The 22,825-nt window shown below is 47.5% G+C and overlaps 1 protein-coding gene across 2 annotated transcripts; it reads right to left on the reverse strand.

The window, feature by feature from the left end:
* Positions 1–1,329: 1,329 nt before the first annotated feature.
* Positions 1,330–20,173, reverse strand: ero1b (endoplasmic reticulum oxidoreductase 1 beta). Of its 2 annotated transcripts, none has more exons than XM_087845892.1 (16): positions 19,732–20,173; positions 15,789–15,908; positions 12,848–12,931; positions 12,650–12,691; positions 9,576–9,658; positions 8,374–8,447; positions 8,008–8,128; positions 7,888–7,934; positions 6,866–6,877; positions 6,747–6,773; positions 5,998–6,090; positions 5,428–5,674; positions 4,639–4,708; positions 3,257–3,343; positions 2,460–2,593; positions 1,330–2,377 (listed from the first exon to the last, which is right to left on the reverse strand). In XM_087845892.1, the coding sequence occupies exons 1-16, from the start codon at positions 19,894–19,896 to the stop codon at positions 2,317–2,319; spliced, it is 1,467 nt and encodes a 488-aa protein (XP_087702018.1). In that variant the 5' UTR covers positions 19,897–20,173; the 3' UTR covers positions 1,330–2,316. The 2 variants fall into 2 exon arrangements, with proteins under 2 accessions (XP_087702018.1, XP_087702019.1); XM_087845893.1 differs by lacking the exon at positions 19,732–20,173 and adding an exon at positions 18,936–19,150.
* Between the last annotated feature and the right edge of the window lie 2,652 nt (positions 20,174–22,825).

Consider the following 22,825-nt stretch of genomic DNA (forward strand, 5'->3'; position numbering starts at 1 on the left):
TCTACTCTCAAATAACCAGTCAGCTGCCACTGGCCTGAAGTGGGCTAACTCACTGCCACAGCGGGAGGTGTGTGCTCTGAAACTCAGGTATCACAGCATGTCTGACCAGCACACACCTCACCTGCTGTCTTATTGGCTTCCAGCCGACTGACAGTAACCAACGATAATACATCAATAACTGATTGGTCACATGATCACAACATCTGGATCCTGAAAGCTTCGAGCCAGTCTTACATGTTACAGGTGTGAGTGGTCTCGCCTCGCGCCCTGCGGCAGCTCCGTGACCCTCTCACATCAGCATCATTAACCTTTCATCTTCTCAGCTCAACAACAAAAACAAAAAATATATAAAAATGTAAAAACCAAACTGATTTCTTAGTTTTAGGTTTGTGTTGCTGAAAGCTGTGAATGTTATTTTTGTTTAGCACGAGAATAAAAACGCATGATTAAGATCAGGTGGCACAAAGCTGCAGTATTGACTCACCTGTGCTTTAAAACAAGTGAATTCCTGAAATGAAGGAAAAAAGTCTTTCTGTCCATCGTGGTGACGTTTCTTACTCAGCTAACAGGCCAGCACTGACCGTCAGCATCACACAGAACAACCTGTTCTTCTAAATGTTCATTTAAGTCCAGATTCATGGCACGCCCCTCTGCACACACACACAGACACACACAGAGCTGCAGCTGGATGATTTTCCTATTTTTACTTCAACTTCACAGAGAAAACAACGAGCATCAAAGAAGCTGCTGAAGCTGCTCTGTGGGTTTGATGCTGCGTCACAGCATTTATTCTGTTTTTAAACATCTACTCAGAATCAGGACGTAACAGCTCAAAATAGCTTCAACACACAAAAGGATAAAAATTCAAATCAAGGCAACACAGAACTCTTTGGTCCACCTGCTGCTTTAACTGCTGAGCAAACAGAGTTCGTCTGAAAGACGTTTCGTTTGAGGAGGTGGATCTTTTTTCATCACACGGCGGTTTATTTGTGTTAACATGTGGATCTATATGATTCCAGCTGTGAATCATGCACAGCTGCTTTTCCTCACAGCACCCCTGAACCTGTGCTCGTCATCCTCAGCTTCACTCGTATGAACAGACGTTTGATTTCTGTGTGAATAATCCAGTTGACATTGTTTCTAACACTTTTTAAACAAATGTGTCTTTAAGCCAACAGACCTGCAGCCAAACAGCAGCAAAGCGAGCTAGTGGAGCCTGAGCAGCACGGCTCACACAGCAGGAAACAGCAGTCCATCAGCTGCTCTGTACTGGCCAACACACACACACACACACACACACACACGCACACGCACACGCACACGCACACGCAAACACACACGCACACACACACGCACACACACACACACACACACACACGATGTGTCTGCAGGTGTCTGGTTTCTGTGACGGTTGGAGAGACGTTTGAAGCAGTCACTAAGCGGCGTGCACATCCAGTGAAGTATGACCGAGGCGTGTCTGTCCTACACATGCTCAGCAACGCTCCAAACTACAGCTGGCTTCATGCTGCCTCCATCCATGATTTTACAAACAAATGATTTTATCAACATCTCTCACTGATGTAATCAGTGACAGATGTTGATGAAAACAAACAAATATGAACTCTTATGAGGGCCGAGTTTACCTCTGCCTGCACGGACTGAAGCCCGGTGTTCTGAGGGCGCCTCACTGACTGTGAGAGAGGACGATCACACACACACACACACACTCCTCGTGGATATGGTACGATAACATTTCCACATGCCCCTGGTACACTGCGTAGAAGCACTTTGCCACACACACACACACACACACACAGCTGACATGAGTTAGGCCTGAGGTGGCACACACGAGCAGACATGAGCAACAACAGTAAAACGTAAAGACACACAAAGGCAGCTGTGCGCTGACAGACTCCTTCCTTCTTCTACAGGAAATCAGGTGTCAGTATAAAAGACAACAGGATGTGAGGTCAGCAGAGGGCGCAGCGTCTCCTGCTGCGGCGGGCCTCTCGGCGCTGAGGCCTCGCTCCGTTCCTGTTGTCCTACATCAACATCTTTTTACTTTTCAAAAATAATTTGAGGACAAGTTTCACGAGCAGAGAAAAACGTGTCGTTTAAATGTTCCAAATCTTTTCTGGTGAAGGCGAGAGGAGGCTGAAGAATTAACATTCATGATGTGACGGGGGGAGGGGCTTATAGAGGGGCGGTTCATGGGACAAAAACAGGGTCACTGCTGGTCCTCAGGTCCTTCTTCTGAGAGCAGGTAGACGGCTGCAGTGTGGGACGCCTGCTGTCCAGGTGGAGCGTCGCCTCCTGTTACCTCTTCTCCTCCAACAGCTGACGGAAGTGATGGAGCTGATATATGCTGGTGGATAACCTATGGAGACAGACAGCACCGACACGTTCGACTGCTGGACAGAGTGCACAGTGACCCACGCTCACACGGAGCAGAAGCTTACCTGCCGAAGCCGTTCATCAAGGCCACGATCTCCTGACGAGTGAGCTGGAAGCCTTTGGAGGGGCTGTGTTCAGGAAGGTTCTTGATCTCCTTCTCAGAGAAGAGGATCTTCAGAGCAGTACCCAGACCCTGAGTCTGCACACAACACAAACTCTATGACACTCAAGCCTACAAATCACAGACACATGACGGGGAACAGACAGTCTGGGGGCAGACTCTAAACCCCCACAGTGCATTTTAAACCCAAAAAGCTTTATTTTAAACGGTTTTATTGCAATAACTGATGCTGTGTTACATTCAAATAAAACATCTCATAAACCTGTATTTGCTTTTAGACTGTTTCATGAACAACACAGAGGCTGCAGGAACACTGTACGGGTAAACTGACATCACGGGTGGGAGAGAGTAGAGAACACACACAGCCCTGCAGCGTGCACACAGCGTTATGTTGGGTTTGTCTACAGTTGACACTTGTTCACTGGGACAACACGGACTTTACTAATGACAGCAGACTAACCGTGACTCGAACCTTAACAATGAGGTCTTGCTGTGGAAACTGAAGACGTGTTAAGGACACCGTGGTGCGGTCATATATGATGCTACGTCTTCACAGTTACTGTGATTCCATTCAGTGCTACGCAGCCTTTTACGCCTGAGCTCTAACAAACATGGAGAGTGTGTCTTTCTTCCTAATGAAGGCTTCTATGGTGGCTCCACATCAGGGCACCTTACCTCCACCTGCAGATCTGAGACTGTGCTGCTTTAAAACGCACAAACTGAACACATGCAAAGACGCACCTGCAGTTTCCCCCAGAGGCGACATTTACTGCAGCCCACACAGTCCATGATCCTGGAGATGTTCTTGAAATGCAGACGAAACTCCTCCTGCAACAAGAACGATTACAGGACGCTGTGGATTATGACTGCGCTGCTGCTCATGCTGCGGACAAAGAGACTGAACCAGAGCAGCAACAGAGTCGTCGTTATACTGCTGACTGTCACAGGACCAGACACCTCAAACACACTCATCACAGAGGACGCTGTCACAACTAAGAGAAACAGAGGATAGTACAGACAGACACACAGACACACACACACACACACACACAGAGACAGACACACAGACACACACAGACACAGAGACACACACACAGACACACAGACAGACACACAGACACAGAGACACACACAGAGACACACAGACACACACAGAGACACACAGACACACACACAGACAGACACACAAACAGACAGACAGACACACACAGAGACACACAGACACACACAGACACACACAGAGACACACAGAGACACACAGACACACACAGAGACACACAGACACACACAGAGACACACAGACACAGAGACACACACAGAGACACACACAGACACAGAGACACACACAGAGACACACAGACACACACAGACACACACAGAGACACACAGAGACACACAGACACACACAGAGACACACAGACACAGAGACACACACACAGACAGACACACACACAGACAGACAGACACACACAGAGACACACAGACACACACAGAGACACACAGACACACACAGAGACACACAGACACACACAGACACACACAGAGACACACAGAGACACACAGACACACACAGAGACACACAGACACAGAGACACACACAGAGACACACAGACACACACAGAGACACACACAGAGACACACAGACAGACACACAGACACACACACACACAGAGACACACACAGAGACACACACAGAGACACACACAGACACACACAGACAGACACACAGACACACACACACACAGAGACACACACAGAGACACACACAGACACAGAGACACACACAGAGACACACACAGACACACAGACACACACAGACACACAGACACACAGAGACACAGACAGACACACACAGACACACACAGACACACAGACACAGAGACACACACACACAGACACACACAGACACACACAGAGACAGACACACACACAGACAGACACACACACAGACACTCAGACACACAGACACACAGACAGACACACAGACAGACACTCAGACACACAGACACACACACACAGACAGACAGAGCTACACCTTCACATGAGGAGGTGAAGTATAACACAGGATGGAGACTAAACAGAGTTTCATGTGCTGATGTTCATGTAGCAGCTTTAGTTTTTACCTTTAATGTTTTGGCTTCCAGTTTGTGTCCAGCAAACATGGACTTCTCATCGAAGTGCATGGGGAAGGCTCTAAAGACACAGAGGTCCAGAAACAGTGATGATGATGATAATACTCTCTACATAAGTAATATAGTATTTATGGCTGCTGCCTTTGTCTCCATGTGACAGCTTCACTTATCTGCTGATGATCGATTTTTCCCCACAAACCTATTATGTAGCAAAAATGATTTAAATTCGTCTCTGTTTCCGTCTTAGATCAAGTTATTAAAAGGGAGTGTTTGCTTCCCACTGTCACCCAGTGCTTGCTCATGGGGGGTCGTGTGACTGTTGGGTTTTCTTTGTATGACTGTGGCTTTACCTACGAATATAAAGAGCTTTGAAGTGACTAATGTGCTTTGGTGCCATGTACATATAATATAACATATAATCCTGGTGTGCAGCATCACACAGCATGTGATCTTTGGGCTGTGTGGATCATTTAACCTGCTCGTTACCATGACAACATTGTGTTAGCTAAAGGCTCGGTCACAACAGCTTTCAGAGCAATCCTCTACAGGACTGCAGCACATCAATGGCAGCCATGGAGGGAGGAAGCTATCAGAGCTTAGCTGGAGGTCTATACTGAGTCGCAGAAGCTGCTTCACCCCACATATTTTCTTTAAGGGGTCAAATAAGAAAATAAAGCACTGATGTAGTAGGTCCCACTAACTCCTGAAACAACCCCACTCAGATATGGGTTTTAGCTCGTGCTGGACTCTCCTGACAAGAATCAAGCTCCTCCTTCTTACTTGATCTCATTGAAGATCTGCAGCAGCAGGTCTTTGGTCTCTCCGTCCTCCTGAGCGTTTCCCGTGTATAGGTTGACGATGGCTCGTTCAAAGTACGGCGCCACCTTGTAGAGCGCCCGCAGCTCGATCAGGTACAGGAAGTAGAGGTTTTTCAGGCGTCGCGTGCCCTCCCCCTTTGTCTCTGCCATGTCAAAACGCTGACGAAACTCCTGGACGTTTGGACCCCACACTGAGCGTCCCCATCCCTCTGAAGAGCCAAACAACAACAACTTACAGCGTGAAAAGCACCATCGCTGATTCAGCAGCATAACTAACCCCAAAAGCAAAATGTACACGCGACTCATCAGCCGAGCTTCAGCTGATTCTGCTAAAGAGACGTGTAAATGATCACATCCCAGTTCGTGCTCCAGCTTTGGTCAGTGATTTATTTTATTAGTCTGTTGCTTAGCAATAACCAGCAGGTGGCTGCTAACCAAGCTAGCTAACATCAGCTGGTATCTTAGCACACTACACTGTCATCCAAATAAAACAATAACACCCGAGGTGTGTTTGCTCCGTATGATGTCGTACCGTCCAGCAGGTACTCGGCACACAGGTGGATGTTGATGCTGCTGTGGAGGCCTGAGATGAGTCGGTAGAAAACTCTCTTCTCCAAACATAAACCTGCAGAGACAGCGATGACAACGGCTCAGCTTAAAGCTTCAGTCCACCCAAAACTGTGTAACACTGGGGGACAGGGGATGATGCCTTAAACATCAACCAGCACTACAGTCTAACCCTGCACCGGCGCCACACTGCAGCCAGACTTATCCCACAGATGTGACTGTTGTGTGATGAAAACCTCAACATCTGTAATAAATGTGTTTGGTAGTGTTGGGACATCAGCTTCACTTGTGACGGTGCAGAGATGACCCAGCAGCTACTGAGCACAGGACTTTAAATAAGGGACGTGACAGCTTTCATCACACAGAGAGGGGGTGTTTGGGCTACAACAACTTTAACGGGCTGCAACATCACATCCTCAGGAGGGCCCAGAGCAGCATTTTATCACATCTACGCATCAGTGATGAGCCACAGCTCTGTGGCCTCCTGTCAGCAGCCTGCCCACACAAAGTCTTCCACAGGAAGCAGAGACGAGACCAGTTTAACTTCAGAACACAGACGCTGAAAACCACAGGAAGTGACATGCCTGCTGCAGCTACACAGACGCTTCAGCTTTATGTGATTTACATGACAAAGAGATGGGACTAAGGAACGATAACGGCGTTCTTCAGGTCAGTCTGGGTGGTGGAGGCGTGAGCACACGAGGCAGCACCCACCTTCAAGCCAGGTGTAGAAACCTTCCCCTGCAACATGAGCGACACGGACAAGAAGAGTGAGGTTTCAACACGGCTAAAACACATCAACATCAACGTCAACGGAAGTTTAGTTTACTCACCATCATCGTCTCCTGAACACACAAACAGAAGGAAGGAAACTGTTAGATCGGTGCAGTGATTAGGCACACACATAGCACACAAGTATGAGCTCTAGTTTCACACACAGACATCTAAGATACACTGAAGAGCTGCGTTTTAATCCAGCTCTTTACTCAGGCTGTAGTAGCCTGTGACACAGCCTGAATAAACAGGAGGAGGCGAGCCGCTGAAGCAGGTACACTGATGTGTGAACAGTTACAGCAACATGACAGGAAGTTCTCAGAAACACTTCAGTTAGGTCATTTATACCTGACTAATGTGTGCGTGTTTGAGAGCCCAGGAAACAGCTCGTGAGCTACTGTTTACGTGTTTGCTGTAGAAGCAGCTGCTCGCCTCGCAGTCTGACTACAGGCCGGTCTTTCTGGAAACGGTGACGGTGTGGAAGAACCGGAATGGCCTGTGCAGGCACTCGGCTCCCTGACAGCACACCTTCATTCAGCTGGCAGACTGTGTGCTGGCAGCATGACATCACCTCAGTCTGCCATGAGCACAACTGACAGCATCCAAACACACAGCCGGGTCTGGAATGGCACAGGCCATTCCGGTTCTTCCACACCGTCACCGTTTCCAGAAAGACCGGCCTGTAGTCAGACTGCGAGGCGAGCAGCTGCTTCTACAGCAAACACGTCAACAGTAGCTCACGAGCTGTTTCCTGGGCTCTCAAACACGCACACATTAGTCAGGTATAAATGACCTAACTGAAGTGTTTCTGAGAACTTCCTGTCATGTTGCTCTTCTAACTGTTCAGCCGCGTCTGCTGCAGCCGCACACCACACACCTGCTGCAGCCGCACACCTGCTTCCCCATTCAGTTCCCACCTGTCCTTCTCTCACCTGTGCACTCCAGTCTGGTTAAAGCTCTGGAGTCACTCTAGGGTTTGTCTCACTGATCATTAAAATTCCAACAACTGAACCGTGAGCGGCTGCTAAGCCCTCCTCCCACGTATACCTGCACAGCAGGGTCTGTAAAGGTAGCAGCTCACCTCTGCTGGGAGCCAGAGGGTTCAGAGGTCGATACACCGACCTGGGCCTGTGGACACAAAAACACATTTTCAGTAGAACCTCAGAGACGAGCATTTGTGTGCAGGCAGCTCCAGGCTTACTTGAAGCAGTTCTCCTCGTAGATGCTGTTCCACACTCTCCAGGCGGACGGACCCTTATATCCGGTGAATCGCTCTGGATTCAGGAGCAGATCCACATACTCGGCATCTGGAGACGTCTCATCTGAAACACGTTTCATGGATTAAAAAAGCCTGACGGCAGCGGCTCGGGGGCATCATTAGAGATATTTCCTTCTTAGCAGCGCGGCTACAAATGTGCCGTTTAACTGAGCACATTCATGTAAAGAGCTGGAATAAGGACACATCGTGCCCGTTACACTTTTGTATTTTGGGTTTTTGTAAAGGAGGAGTTTGTCCTGGTAGTGAAGTTTGATGCCTCACAGATACACAGAGTAAAGAGATGCTCACCGTCCAGCTCACAGAAGTGATCCTGAGCGTCGTCGTGTCTCGCCCAGTCAGCGAACGCCTCCTTACTCTGGTTACTGGAACCAGAAAAAATACACATGTTCTAACTTTACTCGACAGCTAACAACACATGAAGACCAAGATCACAGTTTGATCACAACGTCCACGTAAATGTTCATTTTCATGTCTCCCATCACGTGATTCTTAATGAAGGAAGTCTGTTTCCAGTAAAGGTCACGAGTCTGAAACCAGCATCAGCAAAAGCTGCAGGGATGTTTCCCTTACTGCACATGCAAACTGCACATGCAAACTGCACATGCACTTAAGTGTGCGTCTGTGGAGTTGCTGTCAGTTTATTACACATGCCTCTGCTTGAGCCCAGTCTGCTCCTCTGTGTGAGGAGGAGCACAGACTGGACACTGGGAGCAGAGAAACCAGTGCAGCCACAACTGATGGCTCACATCTGTCATGAGTTCATTTCAAATTCCAGTAAACACAACGAGATTAAACTAAATGACAGGAAGTAAGAGAAGCTCAGCTTCTCTAAAAACTACACGGGTGAGATGAGACTGGGAGATCACAGGGATACAGGACGAGCATAAAGTCGTTAAACCAGACGTCTGATCCAGATCTAAGGATTCTTCAACTCCAGAGGTTCACAGCTGTGAAAACTGACTCAGGATCAGAACATGCAGAGATGCATGTAAAGCTCCGATTTGTGCATTTCAGCTCTGACGTGTCATCTAAGCTCACTGCATCGTGCTGCAGGGACAACATGCAGGCGCCGCGCAGCACAAACTGTAGATGACGTCACAGCGGCGCTGCAGTTGGAGGACAGGAAGTGCCGACCAGAACAAAGAGATCACGGAGTGGTTCTTCTTTACTGACGTGTCGTTAACACGCAGCGGCGCTCAGTCGTGTGGTCACTGCGTCACGCGAGGTTAGACAGTCTGAGAGGTGCACATCTGGCCACATCAGCAGATGTGAGTGTGGTGGCTGTTTTCATCAGGACATGCTGCCTCCTGCCTCTTTGTTTGTTACATTTCAAACCCACGTGAGTAAAGCGGCGTTTGTAACACACGGTCACATCCTGTGTGCGCACCAGCCGCTGCTTCACAGAGGAGCCTCCAGGGTTGTAGGAGAAAGCTCTGCTGCTGCTGAGGTGAAACCAGCTGCAGATAAAGACGGAGCAGGTCTGGACTCACCTCAGCGTGCTGTTGATGGCCCCCAGCTCCTTGGCCTGCTGGCACTCCACCACGTCCGACATCGTATTGGCCGCCTGCGAGTACTGGACACAGGAGGGATTCTTAATAACACCGTTTATCACAGACACCACTCAGACGTCACATCATCTTCACTGGGCTCGATGAAAGTGTTCCAGCTTATCAAAGTGGCCTGTAAGTATGTAAAATGGCCTGTGTTTGTAACAAAAAAAAGTTAAAGTTAAAGTGCTTTACAAAGCACTTTAACTTTGTAAAGTGCTTTATACATCCAGTCATCCTCACATTCACACACTGGTGATGGCAGCTACATTGTAGCCACAGCCACCCTGGGGCGCACTGACAGAGGCGAGGCCCTCTGACCACCACCAGTAGGCAGCGGGTGAAGTGTCTTGCCCAAGGACACAACGACCGAGACTGTCCAAGCCGGGGCTCGAACCGGCAACCTTCTGATTACAAGACGAACTGCCAACTCTTGAGCCACGATCGCCCAAACAACAGCTGCTGTACACAACAGCCCAACACTCAACCGTCGCACAAAGACACAAACATAACGCTCGACTCAGAGGTTAAACCCTGCTCCACCTTCTGCTTGTGCCAGGTAAGCACAGCCCAGTGTGAGCTGATAACACGACGGTCATGAAGAGCCAAATACACGATTCTTATAAATCTGTGCTTTGATTTAACAACGGAAGAAAAAACAAATTCTTCTTGTTTCTGAGTGAACATCGAGACGATGAGTAAGGAAACATCTGCACAGACACTTTTACACTTTACTGCTTTTGACACATCTCAGGCCCCTTCAACCCCCACCCCCAGCTCTAGCTCCACCCCTAGCTCTAGCCCCACCCCCAGCTCTAGCTCCACCCCCAGCTCTAGCTCCACCCCCAGGTCCAGCAGCGAGTGCACAAACACGTGACTCGTCCAATCTTGGTGTTTTTATTTCAAACAGAAAACTCCACCTGAAAGGACACGTTCAGGAGTACCCGAGCAGTCAAACGGGTTTGTGTGTGAAACAACAGCCTCTGCGTCTCAGTTACATTTAGAGGAGTTTTTACTATTTCGATCATATTCAAATGCTTTGATTTCACTGTGACCTCTCCCTGACCGTCGAGGCACCTGCGGTACTTCTCACGGCCACTCTGAGGCTCGCTTTAAGTCTGGCTGCGTCTCCCAGCTGACGGTCGGGGAAACATCTGCCCCTGACTGAGACCAGAGCAGATGTGCAAACACTTCTGGGTCATTTCAAGGCAAACGCCAGGCTGTTGGCCGAGAGCGACAAACACGCTGCTCTCAGCGTCTCCATGTAGACGCTATCAGAGGAGATAAGAAGAGCGGCTGTGTGTGCGCTCAGTCCAGGAAGTGCTGGAACAAACGCAGCAGCTCTGAAACTTCCTCTGAAGTAAGAGACCGACAGCAGCTACGAGGCCGCCGCCACAGCCGCCATTCAAAGTGTCTCCTGTCTGATGTCACAGAGCGCGTGCACAACAGTGCAGCGCTGACACGTCCACCTAACGTGGATTCACTAACACGACTCAGCGACATGTTCCCGCTGAGTGAACAACGGGCTGGGAGGTCAGGTTATAAGTGTCATAACCACTGATCAGGTGAGCACAAACACATGCAACACTGCAGAGGGAGTGAGGCACTAACCTGTGTGTAAATCATGCTTATGGAAGTTTGATGCACAGATCAGATGCATCAATACTTCCATACCTGACAGTGTTTACACAAAACGCACAAAAGTGCCTCATACAGCACAACAACAATAATGATGACATCAACAACAGAAGGTGTGGACTTCAACCTTTGGATCTAAGAATGCTCAGCAGTGCTTTCACTCAGTCTGATGTCCTGCACGAGGTCCCTGTGGAGACCCTGATGACCTCACTGCTGTGACTGTCAGCTCAGGCTGGAGATCAGCTGCTCGTCTTTCACGACTCACTTTTTGGGTTTGTTTTTGACCCGAGCGGCAGCGAGTGTCTCGGCTAAATTAACAACGTTGGTAGAAATTGTGTTAATATGTCAAGCAGTGAAACAAACTCCTGACATTTCACTGCTGCAGTGCACTAGTGCACTAGTGCACTAGTGCACGAGCTGCAGGAGCTGCAGGAGCTGCAGGAGCTTTGATCACCACAGTCAAACCTGCACAACTATTATTACGTTAGTTAAACCCAGAGAAGCAGGACTGAGGGCATTCCTGACATGACTGCACAGCACAAACGTTCACAAAGCTTCACTCAGAACTGCACACACAATGATGACACTGCTACACACTCAGTACCCACTGACACTCGTCTTCAGTCCACTCATTGGTCAGAGGAGTCTGGGAGGCAGCACCAACAGTCCATACAGGAAGAAGGTGCTGTGTGTCCCCCAGCAGCTCCATGTCACATGTGCTGTTTAACATGTGACTCACTGAAACCGACGCAGTCAAATATCAGCCAGAAGTGCCGGGCTACACCTCTGAGCCAGAGCGAGTGAGACAAAACACAATATCTGCACCTTCCTCCACCTTAGGCTACGTTCACACTGCAGGCAAAAGCGCATCAAATCCGACTTTCCTGACCCTCTGCGACCCATATCCGATCATGTTGTGACAGTGTGAACGGCACAAATCCGATATTTTCAAATCCGATCTGGGTCACTTTCGTATGAGGTCCTGAATCCACAACATTTTATTTGTTCTGTATAATCTGCAGATTCTGACAGAAACTATCCTTTGAAGCAGCGCTCCTCTAAAACAGCAATAAGGATCATTATTAGGTTATTTACATTATTATGTCAATAACAAAATAACTTAAAGCAAAAATTGGGAAACGGAAGTCCGAAGTCTTTATATTAAGGTCCATCAGTCAAACATACTGTTGGTCTGGGTCTAAGACCTGCAGAGTGAACGTAGCCTTAGTCTTGTTTTTAAAGTCCTGTGAGCTGCAGAAACTGCACTGGAACAACAACAGTCCAGATACACACAGCACTCATGTGCAGGCGATCATGTGACCACAGCTGTGCATGATAACAACAAGCTGTGCAGCTCAGTCAGGAACAGCTGGTCTCACCTTGTTGTAGTTCCCAGACTTGATGCCAACAGGAACCTTGCTCTGTGAAATGAAACAGACCATCAAACAATGATAGGTGACCATGTTCACACTGAGAAAACACATCTAAGGCAGCATGTGACAGTTAGGTTGTCTCCGTCCTCAACCAGCCGGCGTGACTGACTGGGCGGTAAAGAGACTGCAGTAAGGCGGGCTGACCTCTGGGCAGGGCTCCACGTGGCAGTCTTTGATGGAGCAGTGTCCGTCATCAGGCCAGAAAGGACACGGTCGCTTCAGGTTCACCTGCAGCACAGACACAACAGACACTCAGCACCGACTCATTGATTATTACTGTTACTATGACAGAGGCAGGAAGCAGAGGCTCGTCCACATGAAGGACAGACGCTCGCTGCCTGACGCTGTAGGCTCGCCGCACAACCAGGGTTCAGTGACAGAGAAATCAGGTGTGGGTGTGAGGACGAGGGCGTGGCGTGTGATCGGCTCCACAGCTGTGGGTGGCTCACATCGTGTTTTTAGACACGCCCAAGTGGTGCCGCGAGTGTCGATGTCACAGGGAGGCCCGTGCCCACTGACTGTGGACGGCTGCTGACGTGCACGTAGGACACACGCTCGTTTCCCCTGCAATCATTCTGCTCGCCCGGACGCCATTCATACAAACGCTGTGATTCGTGTTACGGTACACTCAGCCACGCCCACCGCGTCTCGTCCTCGCTCACAGCGTGAACATATTAAAACTATTACAGACAAACTTGCACTGGCCTTTCTGAAGCGCACCAATCAGAGCACTGCTTACAACACAACTAGTGTGTGTGTGTGTGTGTGTGTGTGTGTGTGTGTGTGTGAGACACGGTGGGAATTTGTATTTATCTGGTACGTTGGTTTTGTTCATTTTTAGTTTATTGAGTGTAGTTTTTATTTGGGGGGGGGGGGTCACATGATTGTTCTCTCTATCTATGAAGCACCTCGATGCGACTTTGTTGTGATTTGTTGTGTGTAAATAAAACTGAACTTGCATGGTTTTATTGTTTTATTTGACTCCGCCGTGCTCTGGCTGCACACGGGACAAATGAGCTGATTGGGATCACCTGCTGAGGTGTGGGTGTGTCCAGAAGGGGCCTATCAGCTGTGACCTTTTAAAAGCAGACTAGCTGAGCGGCCCCAGATATGAGGAGGAAGGCCAGGTGACACGAGGGCCCCGCTGCCCTCTCGTCAGGGCACGACACCTAATCGGCCAGCGTGACGTGGTGACCCGGTCCTGACAGCGAGGGACGGCGACAGTGGGAGAGAACGTGTGACTGGCAGCGGGGCGGAGCTGGAAACTGAACTGAAGACAGACACAGGAAGTGTTTGTCTGCTTCTTGTGTGCGTCTTCTCTCCACGTCACACTGAAATGACACTCGGACACATCCAGTGACTCGCAGCATTAAGGTGACCTCAGGTCTGCTGTGTGAGTGAACGACATGATCAGTGTGTGTGTGCTGCTCACAGACACACACAGAGCAGCCGCCTGTTCACGCCGCCGCCGCACCTCAGTGTGATGGTGCTGCGCAGCTACAGGCGACCCCGAGCCTCCACCCACCTCCGACACCAAACACACACAATCGATTTGTGGAAACATGTTCAACACTTTGGCATTAAAAGATTTTAATGTGTGAGCAGTTTGATCACACAGAGGTTAGCACAGAACCATGTTTGTGCTGCAAGCTGCAGCTGAGGGAGGCGGTACGTTTGGTCTGTCCTTAAAAACGTGCTGATCTACAAGCTGATATGGATCATTATAGCTGCAGATCCGTCTGTCTCGCTCCCTCTGCGCCTCACAGCATCCACGTGCTCATGCTTGTGCTGCTCAGACTGCTGTGCTAATAAAAACACAGCCAGACAGAAGTGTAGCAGCGTCTTCATCAAACACAGCTCCTTCCAGGAGACTGCACGACTTTTTATGGCAGCACTGACAAACTACAGTGTAACACGACACCGGTACAAGAGTCAGACGTCACTTCCTGTTCTGTAACACCCAAACTAGAGACACAAGAAGAAAGGACGAGAAAGTGCTGCATGAGTCTATACGTGAGAATCATCTACACAGATGTTTAGGAACGTGTCATCCAACAGCTGCACGCTGGGAGCCGAGGAAAAGGATCCATCCACAGCATGTTTGTCCCACAGTGGGGATTTAGATTTGTCTGTCATCATTTTATTCTGATTGATTTATTTGTGAGTGTAGTTTTTATTTGCATGAACCCACTGTGGACTGGCTGGGCTTGGTGTGGGCGTGTCCTATCAGCGGGTGAAAGGGCCTGTTTAAAGCTGGCTGAGCAGTGAGGGCGGCCCTGATATGAAGGGAAGGAACGCGCAGAAGGGAAACAGTGCGCTGCCCTCTCGTCAGGGGCGTAGCACAGCTGCACCTCCGCCTGCATTTGTGAGCAGCGTCTCCACTGTTGTTCACCGGGTGCAGCCGTGTTGGGAGAGGATCGCCATGGCTATAACCAGGCCAGATTCCCAGACGATGTTTCTCTGCTCGCAGGGCGATGCCACGCGGGAAGACGCCACGCGGGAAGACGCTGTGGCAGCGAGCGTGCGGCTCAAGGGCGGAGCATAAGTTGGGCTGTGATGGGACGAGACTGAGATGGGAGGCTTCTCCTCGTCCTCCTGGGACGGCCTGGTGTGGTCGCTGCTCCGAAGAGAAATGACTCCCCTGGTTTCAAAAATGAAGAAGATTCGCTCTGGGTTGTGGGAGCAGTTGCATCGTGGGACTGAGCGTTGTTTTAACGTACAAAGACGTTTTGTTAGAATTGTGTTGATGTATTCATGTGTTTGTTGTTTTCAGGATTGTTTGGTTCTTGTTTTGTGGCCTGTGAATAAACCGTGAGCGAGTCGTCCTGTAGCGTCTCTGTGCCCGTCTTTAAAACAAGAACCTCCGTGGTGTGACGCTCAGTCTGCATGTTCACGTGTGCTCTGTGGGAGGACACACCACTGAGGTCTAACAGTAACTCATGTTGTGACAACATGTGGCTGTAAACACAAAGACCTGCAAATAGACAACAGCGCGCACACATGCAAAAGAGATCCCTGTGATTTCCATCTGTTTTCACTACTGCAGTGAGCCTCACTGGTCCACTGTAGCTGCAGCAGCTCTTACCCTGTAGTATCTGAAGTAGTCTCTCTCTGTCAGCTTCCTGATGCGAGGGTGGAGCTTGAAGTTGTTGAAAATGTCGATGCTTTCGACGTCACAGAAGCAGTCGTCCAGGACGCCTGTGAGCTGAAGCAGAGCAGGACACTTCGTTTAACGACACCTCATCTCTAAATAACAGTGTCAGTGTTTCCACTCATCATAAATAATCATGATGTCATCTCAGGTGGTTTAAGTGAAGCTGTGTGCTAGAAACACACGACAGACGCGTGGACTCAAACCTGACAACGTCACGCAGCACAAGTCGAAGTCTGAAGTTTGTACTAAACTCTGACCATCAGACGTGGCAGCCTCAGTTTGCCATGGATGAGATTGAGGCTACGCCCACACTAGATTTGAAAACGCTCCACGCCCACACTAGAGTTTTCAGTGGTTTTCACAGAGGTGTGCGTCCACATTGAAACGGATGAAAACGCTGACGTTCCAGTCCTGCGCAAACGCGAGTGAGAATTAAAGAATTTGAAGGAGAGCTATAAGAACAAACGGATATTCGTCTTTTTCAGGGCGACTGCTGTATGACGCCCTCCACTATCTTAGCTTGGTCACGTGACTGCATCACATGACTAAAATGCGTCATCGGTTTAGAAAGTCTGCGACGGGACAGCTCCCTTTTGAAATGCGTGCGTTTTTGAGAGCGTTTTCAAAACGCTGTGTTTTCCCACGAGGAAAACGGCGTCTCGGTGTTGACGGGACGCCAAAACGTTTTCGTTTGAAAATGCATTCGTGTGGACGTAGCCTGAGAGCACTTCAAAGGTCAGTGATAGTTACGCCTTCACTGGGAGATGTAACACCTGAAGACAAAATTACTGCCGTGAAGCTCTTTGATGGGTGACAACAGAAGTGAGCCCTGAGGTCGGGCTGCGCCACATGACCACGATCTCACATCCCGATATAAAACATCCATCATCGTGATAACGATATAAATCACAAACATGGAACATTTTCTGTAAATCCTGTCGTGTAGCTGGAGTCGAGTGTTTTAACCGATGCGTGAAACGATACATTTTTAGACATAAGTTGTAACGGCGCCGGTTTCGTGTTTATTACACGGCGTGCTGCGGGGAAAAGCCTGTTCTGACGTTTGAGTCTAAGGTTTATTTTTTAGCACCTGACGACTCTTTTTAATCCTCATCCATAAACTCTCTGCATCTTTCACCTGATTCAGTTTATTTTGAAAAGTCTCAACAGGATCTTGAGCTTTATTGTGAAAGGTTCATGTGGAAACTAAACCAGCGGACACGCTATGGTTTTACCGTCATTGTTGCTAACGACAACGCATTAAAACAGGCGCTTGTCCGTCAGTAGTGTGGTTATACTAAATATAAGAGAAAGAGAGAACTTAATATAGCCACTACTGTGACCATCAGAACCATGATATTGCCGTAAACAGTTTATTTTGCGACACCACGAAACAAACGACAGCGTAAAATGAAACGACAGACGTTTTTATATCGTCATCAGATATATATCGTTATATCGAACAGCCCTACCCTGAGGGATCTCACATAGGAGAGGAGCAGATGTTTAGCTTTTATTCCAAAGTGTCTGTTTGAACACAGTCACACAGACAGCATTTTACATCAGCTGGTCATGTTTTTAAAGAGCAGTAACCATCATCCCGTTCTTAAACGGTCTTCCTGACCGACTGACTCGAGTTAATCTGAACAGATGTTTTAACCACAGCATGATGGAACAAAACAGTTAAAACACAAGTTCAGCTGAACTGGATCCAGAGACTCGGTTCATAGAGACAACAACATGCAGCATTAGCAGGTGCAGGCAGTCTCACATCCCTATTTCGGACATTTAGACAATCGTTCCCTACTTGGTGGGTTTTATGCAGCGGTTTGTGCGCTTTTGCATGAATTTATGATGGAAAACTGTTGTTTCATGTAAAGGAACACCACACCTGCTACTGTGCTTCTTGTTCTGTGGACAGCCATAGATGGCAGCTCTCTTTAGAACTTTACAATAAATTAAAACGCTGTAAAAGTCTAAAGTGCGCCTTGTTAGGAGACATTACAGTTGCTGTTAAGTCTTTTTGTGGCTTCGCCTCCTCTTATCAATGAGCCACGTTTGCTTTGGACCCGTTCCTGACACAACCCCCCACCCCCAGGTAGGGTTCACATGTCTGATGACTACTATAATTTTGCTGCTGTTACAAATTTATAATCATGTTCTAGAAATTACATTAAGAAAACAAGAAAAACTATTAGGATCAGGTGATGATGCTCCGCCATCAGACAAACCACCACCTACCTGCACGTTCATACATAATACATCCATCACGCTGTGTTACCTGAACCCACAAAGCCCATCGTCTGCTCTACAAACCGTCAGCTGCTGACTGAAACCTGCAAATGTGTTTGAACTGAAGAACAACCCAGCATTCACATGTTAAGAAGCTTGGTAAACAGTCAAATGGCTCGGGCTAGTTTTGTTAGGTAGCTCAGCTCTGTGCACAGCAGGTAGAGCCTCAAACATCACCAAACATCTGCTCTAACTGGCTGGAGAACAGCTCTGGACACTCTTTCAGTTCAGTTAGCTCATGATTAGAGTCTCAGAGGCTTCATTAATACTGTAGTCTGCAAATTAAGAGAAAATGAAAGATAAATAAAATGTTATTAACAAAATATCCCAAAATATTCCTCAATACTGAGTAAAGATGGACATTGTACTGTTTGGGGGCTTTTTTGCATTTGTGTGTGTGTGTGTGTGTGTGTGTGTGTGTGTGTGTGTGTGTGTGTGTGTGTGTGTGTGTGCGTGAGTGAGAGAGAGACAGAGTTATTTGAACCGAAACCGAACAACTACAGAAGTACTTTACAAGTATGAAGTTGTAAAAACTTGTAAAGTACTTTCACATTCTTTATATTTCACAACAGGCTTTTCCTTTTCAAGCTATCAAAGATGTGACAAAACATATGGCAGCAACTGCTCAGCTCTGTAAAGAGCAGTACAGCTAAACTACGTGCGGGTATTTTAGAAACCTTTGTAAACCCTTTACACTAGTATTATATATACTTATATACACTCCAGAAACACAAAGACAATCTTACTGTGACAAAAACTAATGACAAACACCAAACCACAGCAGACCTCAGAGTGCAGCAGTCCACTGAGCGCCAGGAAAAGAACCGTTTTTCTCAGCATCCTGTTGTTCGCCTTCAGCTTTCTGTGTTTCAACTTCCTTCAAATTAAAACTTCCCCCTCGTGTAACTGTCCATATGTCACAGCGGCAGCTGTATGTCTGTGCTGTCATCACAGACCCGCACTTCCATGCCCGCCAGAAGCCCCGCCTACAAACAAGCCGCTGTCAAAACAAACGCCGCCCCTCTGACGGCGCCTCCCCGTTTGTAGTCATCTACATGTTATAGGTCGCTAGGGACACTTGGCAACTTCTACGCAAAAGACTACAATGTCCGTGAGGAGGCTGTAAAGCGGGAGCTCTGACACAGCCAATCAGATCACACCACGCTTTTCGCCCAACTCGCAAGAACTTCGGCCGGTTTAACTCGCTGCTGGGTCCGAGGACAGGAAGAGGAGCGCTCTCCACTCTGCTCATTAGTCTACTTTAAGGACTCACTGTTCAGTACAAACAAGAAGAGATTTCGGTTTAAATACCAATTTAGTCGGTCAATTGTAACCATATCTATTTATTTATCAAATGGCAGAAAATAAAACAATTTGTGCACTCATGGACAGTCGCTAACTAGCATCTCACGTACACACAGTGACGTCAAAATAAAATGACAGTAGAAAGTGCTGGAAGCTCCTAAAACAAAACTGTGACTTTCGCAGATTACAAGCTTCATGAAGAACAACAAACTATGTTATTAAAAAAAACAAACTGTATCTCTCCGGTGACAAAAGCTCCGTGTTTGGGGCTACTTACGTGACAGAAGCAGCTCTGGTCCTGGCTCTCCGAGGTTCTGCTCGGATGCTGCTCGCTGTGCTGCGTTTGGGCTTTGGTGTTTTGCTGAAACCAGCCCAGAACAAAGTTTCCCAACAACCACGCCAACAGCAAAACACCGAGCGCTTGAAACGTTACTTTCCACATCACTCACTGCGCTATCAGCTTGGAAAGCACAAGAAAGTCAAACCTGGCGAGTAGTAGCTAGCTAACTATAGCAGCTTTAGGCTAGCTGGAATGTATCATCCGCAGCGTGTCGCCAAACCAACAGCCCGATCTCCAAGGAGTCTCGCGTGGATATTTAGACTCCTAGCTGCCCCACATAAACAGAGTCATGTTGTAAACATTTTTTACATGACTTACGAAGCGCTTTCAACCAGCCTCCACTTTATTTTCAAGGTAGCGCAAGAAAAATGACTTTTGCTTCCGGTTAAAAATTTCAAAATAAAATGCATAACTCGCTCTTGTAGCTATAACAGGTCGATCTCAATCGGAGCCAAAACACGATCCTTTTTTCCCCTAAACAGTAAATTAATATAATATAAAAGAAACAATGGAAAACTTCTTAAAACCAGCTACACAAAAGACAGCATTGTCTTCCTGTGGGAGTTGTCGCCACTTTGCGTGCGTTTGGAGTTGTAGGGTGTGTCTCTGTTAGATTAATAGACTGGTTTTAACAAAGCGCTTTTCTACTCTGCCTGACCTCTTACTTTATACAACAGGTCTCCTTCACACGCAAACATACAAGCAGGAAGTCTGACGCTTTGTATGTGGGGTGTAGCTCCGGAGGTAGAGCAGGTCACCTACAGATCGGAAGGTTGGTGTCGATCCTGGCTCCTCCAGTCTGCATGTCAAGTATCCTTGGGCAAGATACTAACCCCAGGTTGCTCTCCGATGCATCCATCGGAGTGTGAATGTGTGTGAATGCAGTTAGAAAGCACTAAGTGCAGAGAAAGTGCTTGTGTGATTGGGTGAATCGTGTTGTATAGAGCGCTTTGAGGACTTGAGTACTGATAAGAATCAGTCCATTTATGTAACATTCACACGCACTCTGGAGCAGCTTGGGGTTCACTGACCTGCCCAAGGACACTTTGGCATGCAGACCGGACTAGCCAGGGGTCAAACCACTAACATAATTAATCAGTAATGATCTTTGGTCACTGTGTCATAGCTTACATTGGGTCTTGGTGCTTCTCCTCACGTTTATCTGCCTTCTCTGCGCATCAGATGACTGGTGGATCCAAGCAACCAACATTTGGAGTTATTGAAACCCTATAAGACAGTGATTCTTAACCATGGGATCATGGCCATGTTTGGACATTTCTGTAGATATGTGCTGTGAGATGATCGGAGAGGCTGCTCCAAAGAAGCTACTGACCATCCCACTTTCAAACGACACTGTGAGCCACCGTATCACAGACATAGCCCCAGACATACAGCATCAGCTTCTGGAAAGAATAAAAAGTAGTCCGTTTTTTCTCTTTGGAACTAGACGAGGCCACTGATGTCACAAATGGTGCATTGCTGCTGGTTTTTGTTTGTTATACTGGGACAGCAGTTGGCAGCTGGTAGATGTTGGGGTGTGCAGTGATGGTGCAGCTTCAATAACTGGCAGGCATCACGGCGTCATTAGGCAGATTCTTGATCGTGCACCAGTAGCTAAATGGACCCACTGTGTTCTCCACTGTGAAAGCCTTGCAGCAAACCACGATGTGATGGATGTAAGTGTGAAAACTTCATAAAAATAATGCTGTAAACTCCAGTTGTTTTGCTGAGCTTTGTGAAGACATGGAAGCAGATCACGTCCATCTGCTCTGCCACAGTGAGGTGACATTGAGCAGGAGAATGAGGTCTTCTCTTTTCTTACAGAGAAAAATCTCCTCTTGTACATTATTATGCTAACGCAAAGTCCACCGCTGAGCGTGCCTACCTCACTGCTGAACCAGCTGAACAGCAACATGTTTTTATTGCAGACAAAGTTGAAGCTTTCAAGAGGAAACTTGCTTTGTGGACTAAGAGGGTCCAAGAGAAGACGATGGACATGTTTCCACTTTTGTCTCACATCTTGGAAAACTCTCCTCAGGTGAAGGTCAGTGACTCTGTCTATCTGTCTGTCTTGATTAATGTTTCCCTGAGGATCCCAGAGAAGCACATGTGTGGATTTTGGACCCATTTTCTGTTGATCCCACTGAAAATGATGCTGCTTTGCTCTCACATCTGGAATCCCAGCTTCTGGAAGTTTCCACTGACAGCACTTTAACGTTGCAGTGGGGCAAACCGGATCTGGGCTCCTTCTGGATTGCTGTCTCAAAGGAGTACCCATGTCTGGCACTGAGAGCTGTGAAACTCCTCCCAATCACAACTACATATCAGCGTGAATCAGGATTTTCCATTGTGGCCACCACCAAGCCCAAAGCCCGAAACAGACTCAGAGCAACAGTGGAAGCTGCTCTGAGAGGGATCCTCTCCTCCACTCCACCCAGACTGGATCTGATGGTGTCTCAGGTAAAGGGGAGTCTCAAATATAAAGAGTAACTTCTGGTTCTGCCAATGAAAAAAGGTTTACTGCTGAAGTAACTTTCAGATTCACTCACAGATTATAAGGCTATACTTTCATTTGCACTTCATTTACATTTTATAACAGCTTATTTATTTATTCAATTAATTAGAAAATAATTTTGAATGTATTTATTTTATCACCACATTATTTATCCAGTTTCTATTTTCCCCTTTTTCCCCTCGTCTCTTTTGCTGTGGTAAAATTAAATGATCAATTATTTCTGTGTTATTAAGGCTGACGTCAGCCTTTCAATGTCTTCTTGCAGTCTGACTTGTTCCATGAATTGTTTTATGTGGTTCACATAATAAATGAATGTCTGTGTGAGTATTACATTGTATCATGTCATCATCATTAGCTGTTAAAATTAAGTAGATTTGATTTAGTTATTAAATATGAATCAAACCAAAAACACCATCAGTGTATTGAGTACAGTGTTAATATGTGAATGGGCCCCGAGGTAAAAAAGGTTAAGAACCCCTGCTTATAGGACACTTGAATTTTCAAATCGGTCGCCAT

This window comes from Neolamprologus brichardi, chromosome 9 (genome assembly GCF_056152115.1).
Source record: "Neolamprologus brichardi isolate AB-2024 chromosome 9, ASM5615211v1, whole genome shotgun sequence".
Classification (NCBI taxonomy): Eukaryota; Metazoa; Chordata; class Actinopteri; order Cichliformes; family Cichlidae; genus Neolamprologus; species Neolamprologus brichardi.

Coding starts and splice junctions, on each gene's coding strand:
- ero1b (XM_087845892.1), bottom strand. CDS start 19,896: ATGTGGAAAGTAACGTTTCAAGCGCTCGGTGTTTTGCTGTTGGCGTGG. Junction 8,129..8,373: donor TCACTTCTGTGAGCTGGACG/GTGAGCATCTCT, acceptor AACGTGTTTCAG/ATGAGACGTCTCCAGATGCC. Junction 3,344..4,638: donor TGGAAGCCAAAACATTAAAG/GTAAAAACTAAA, acceptor TTCTTGTTGCAG/GAGGAGTTTCGTCTGCATTT.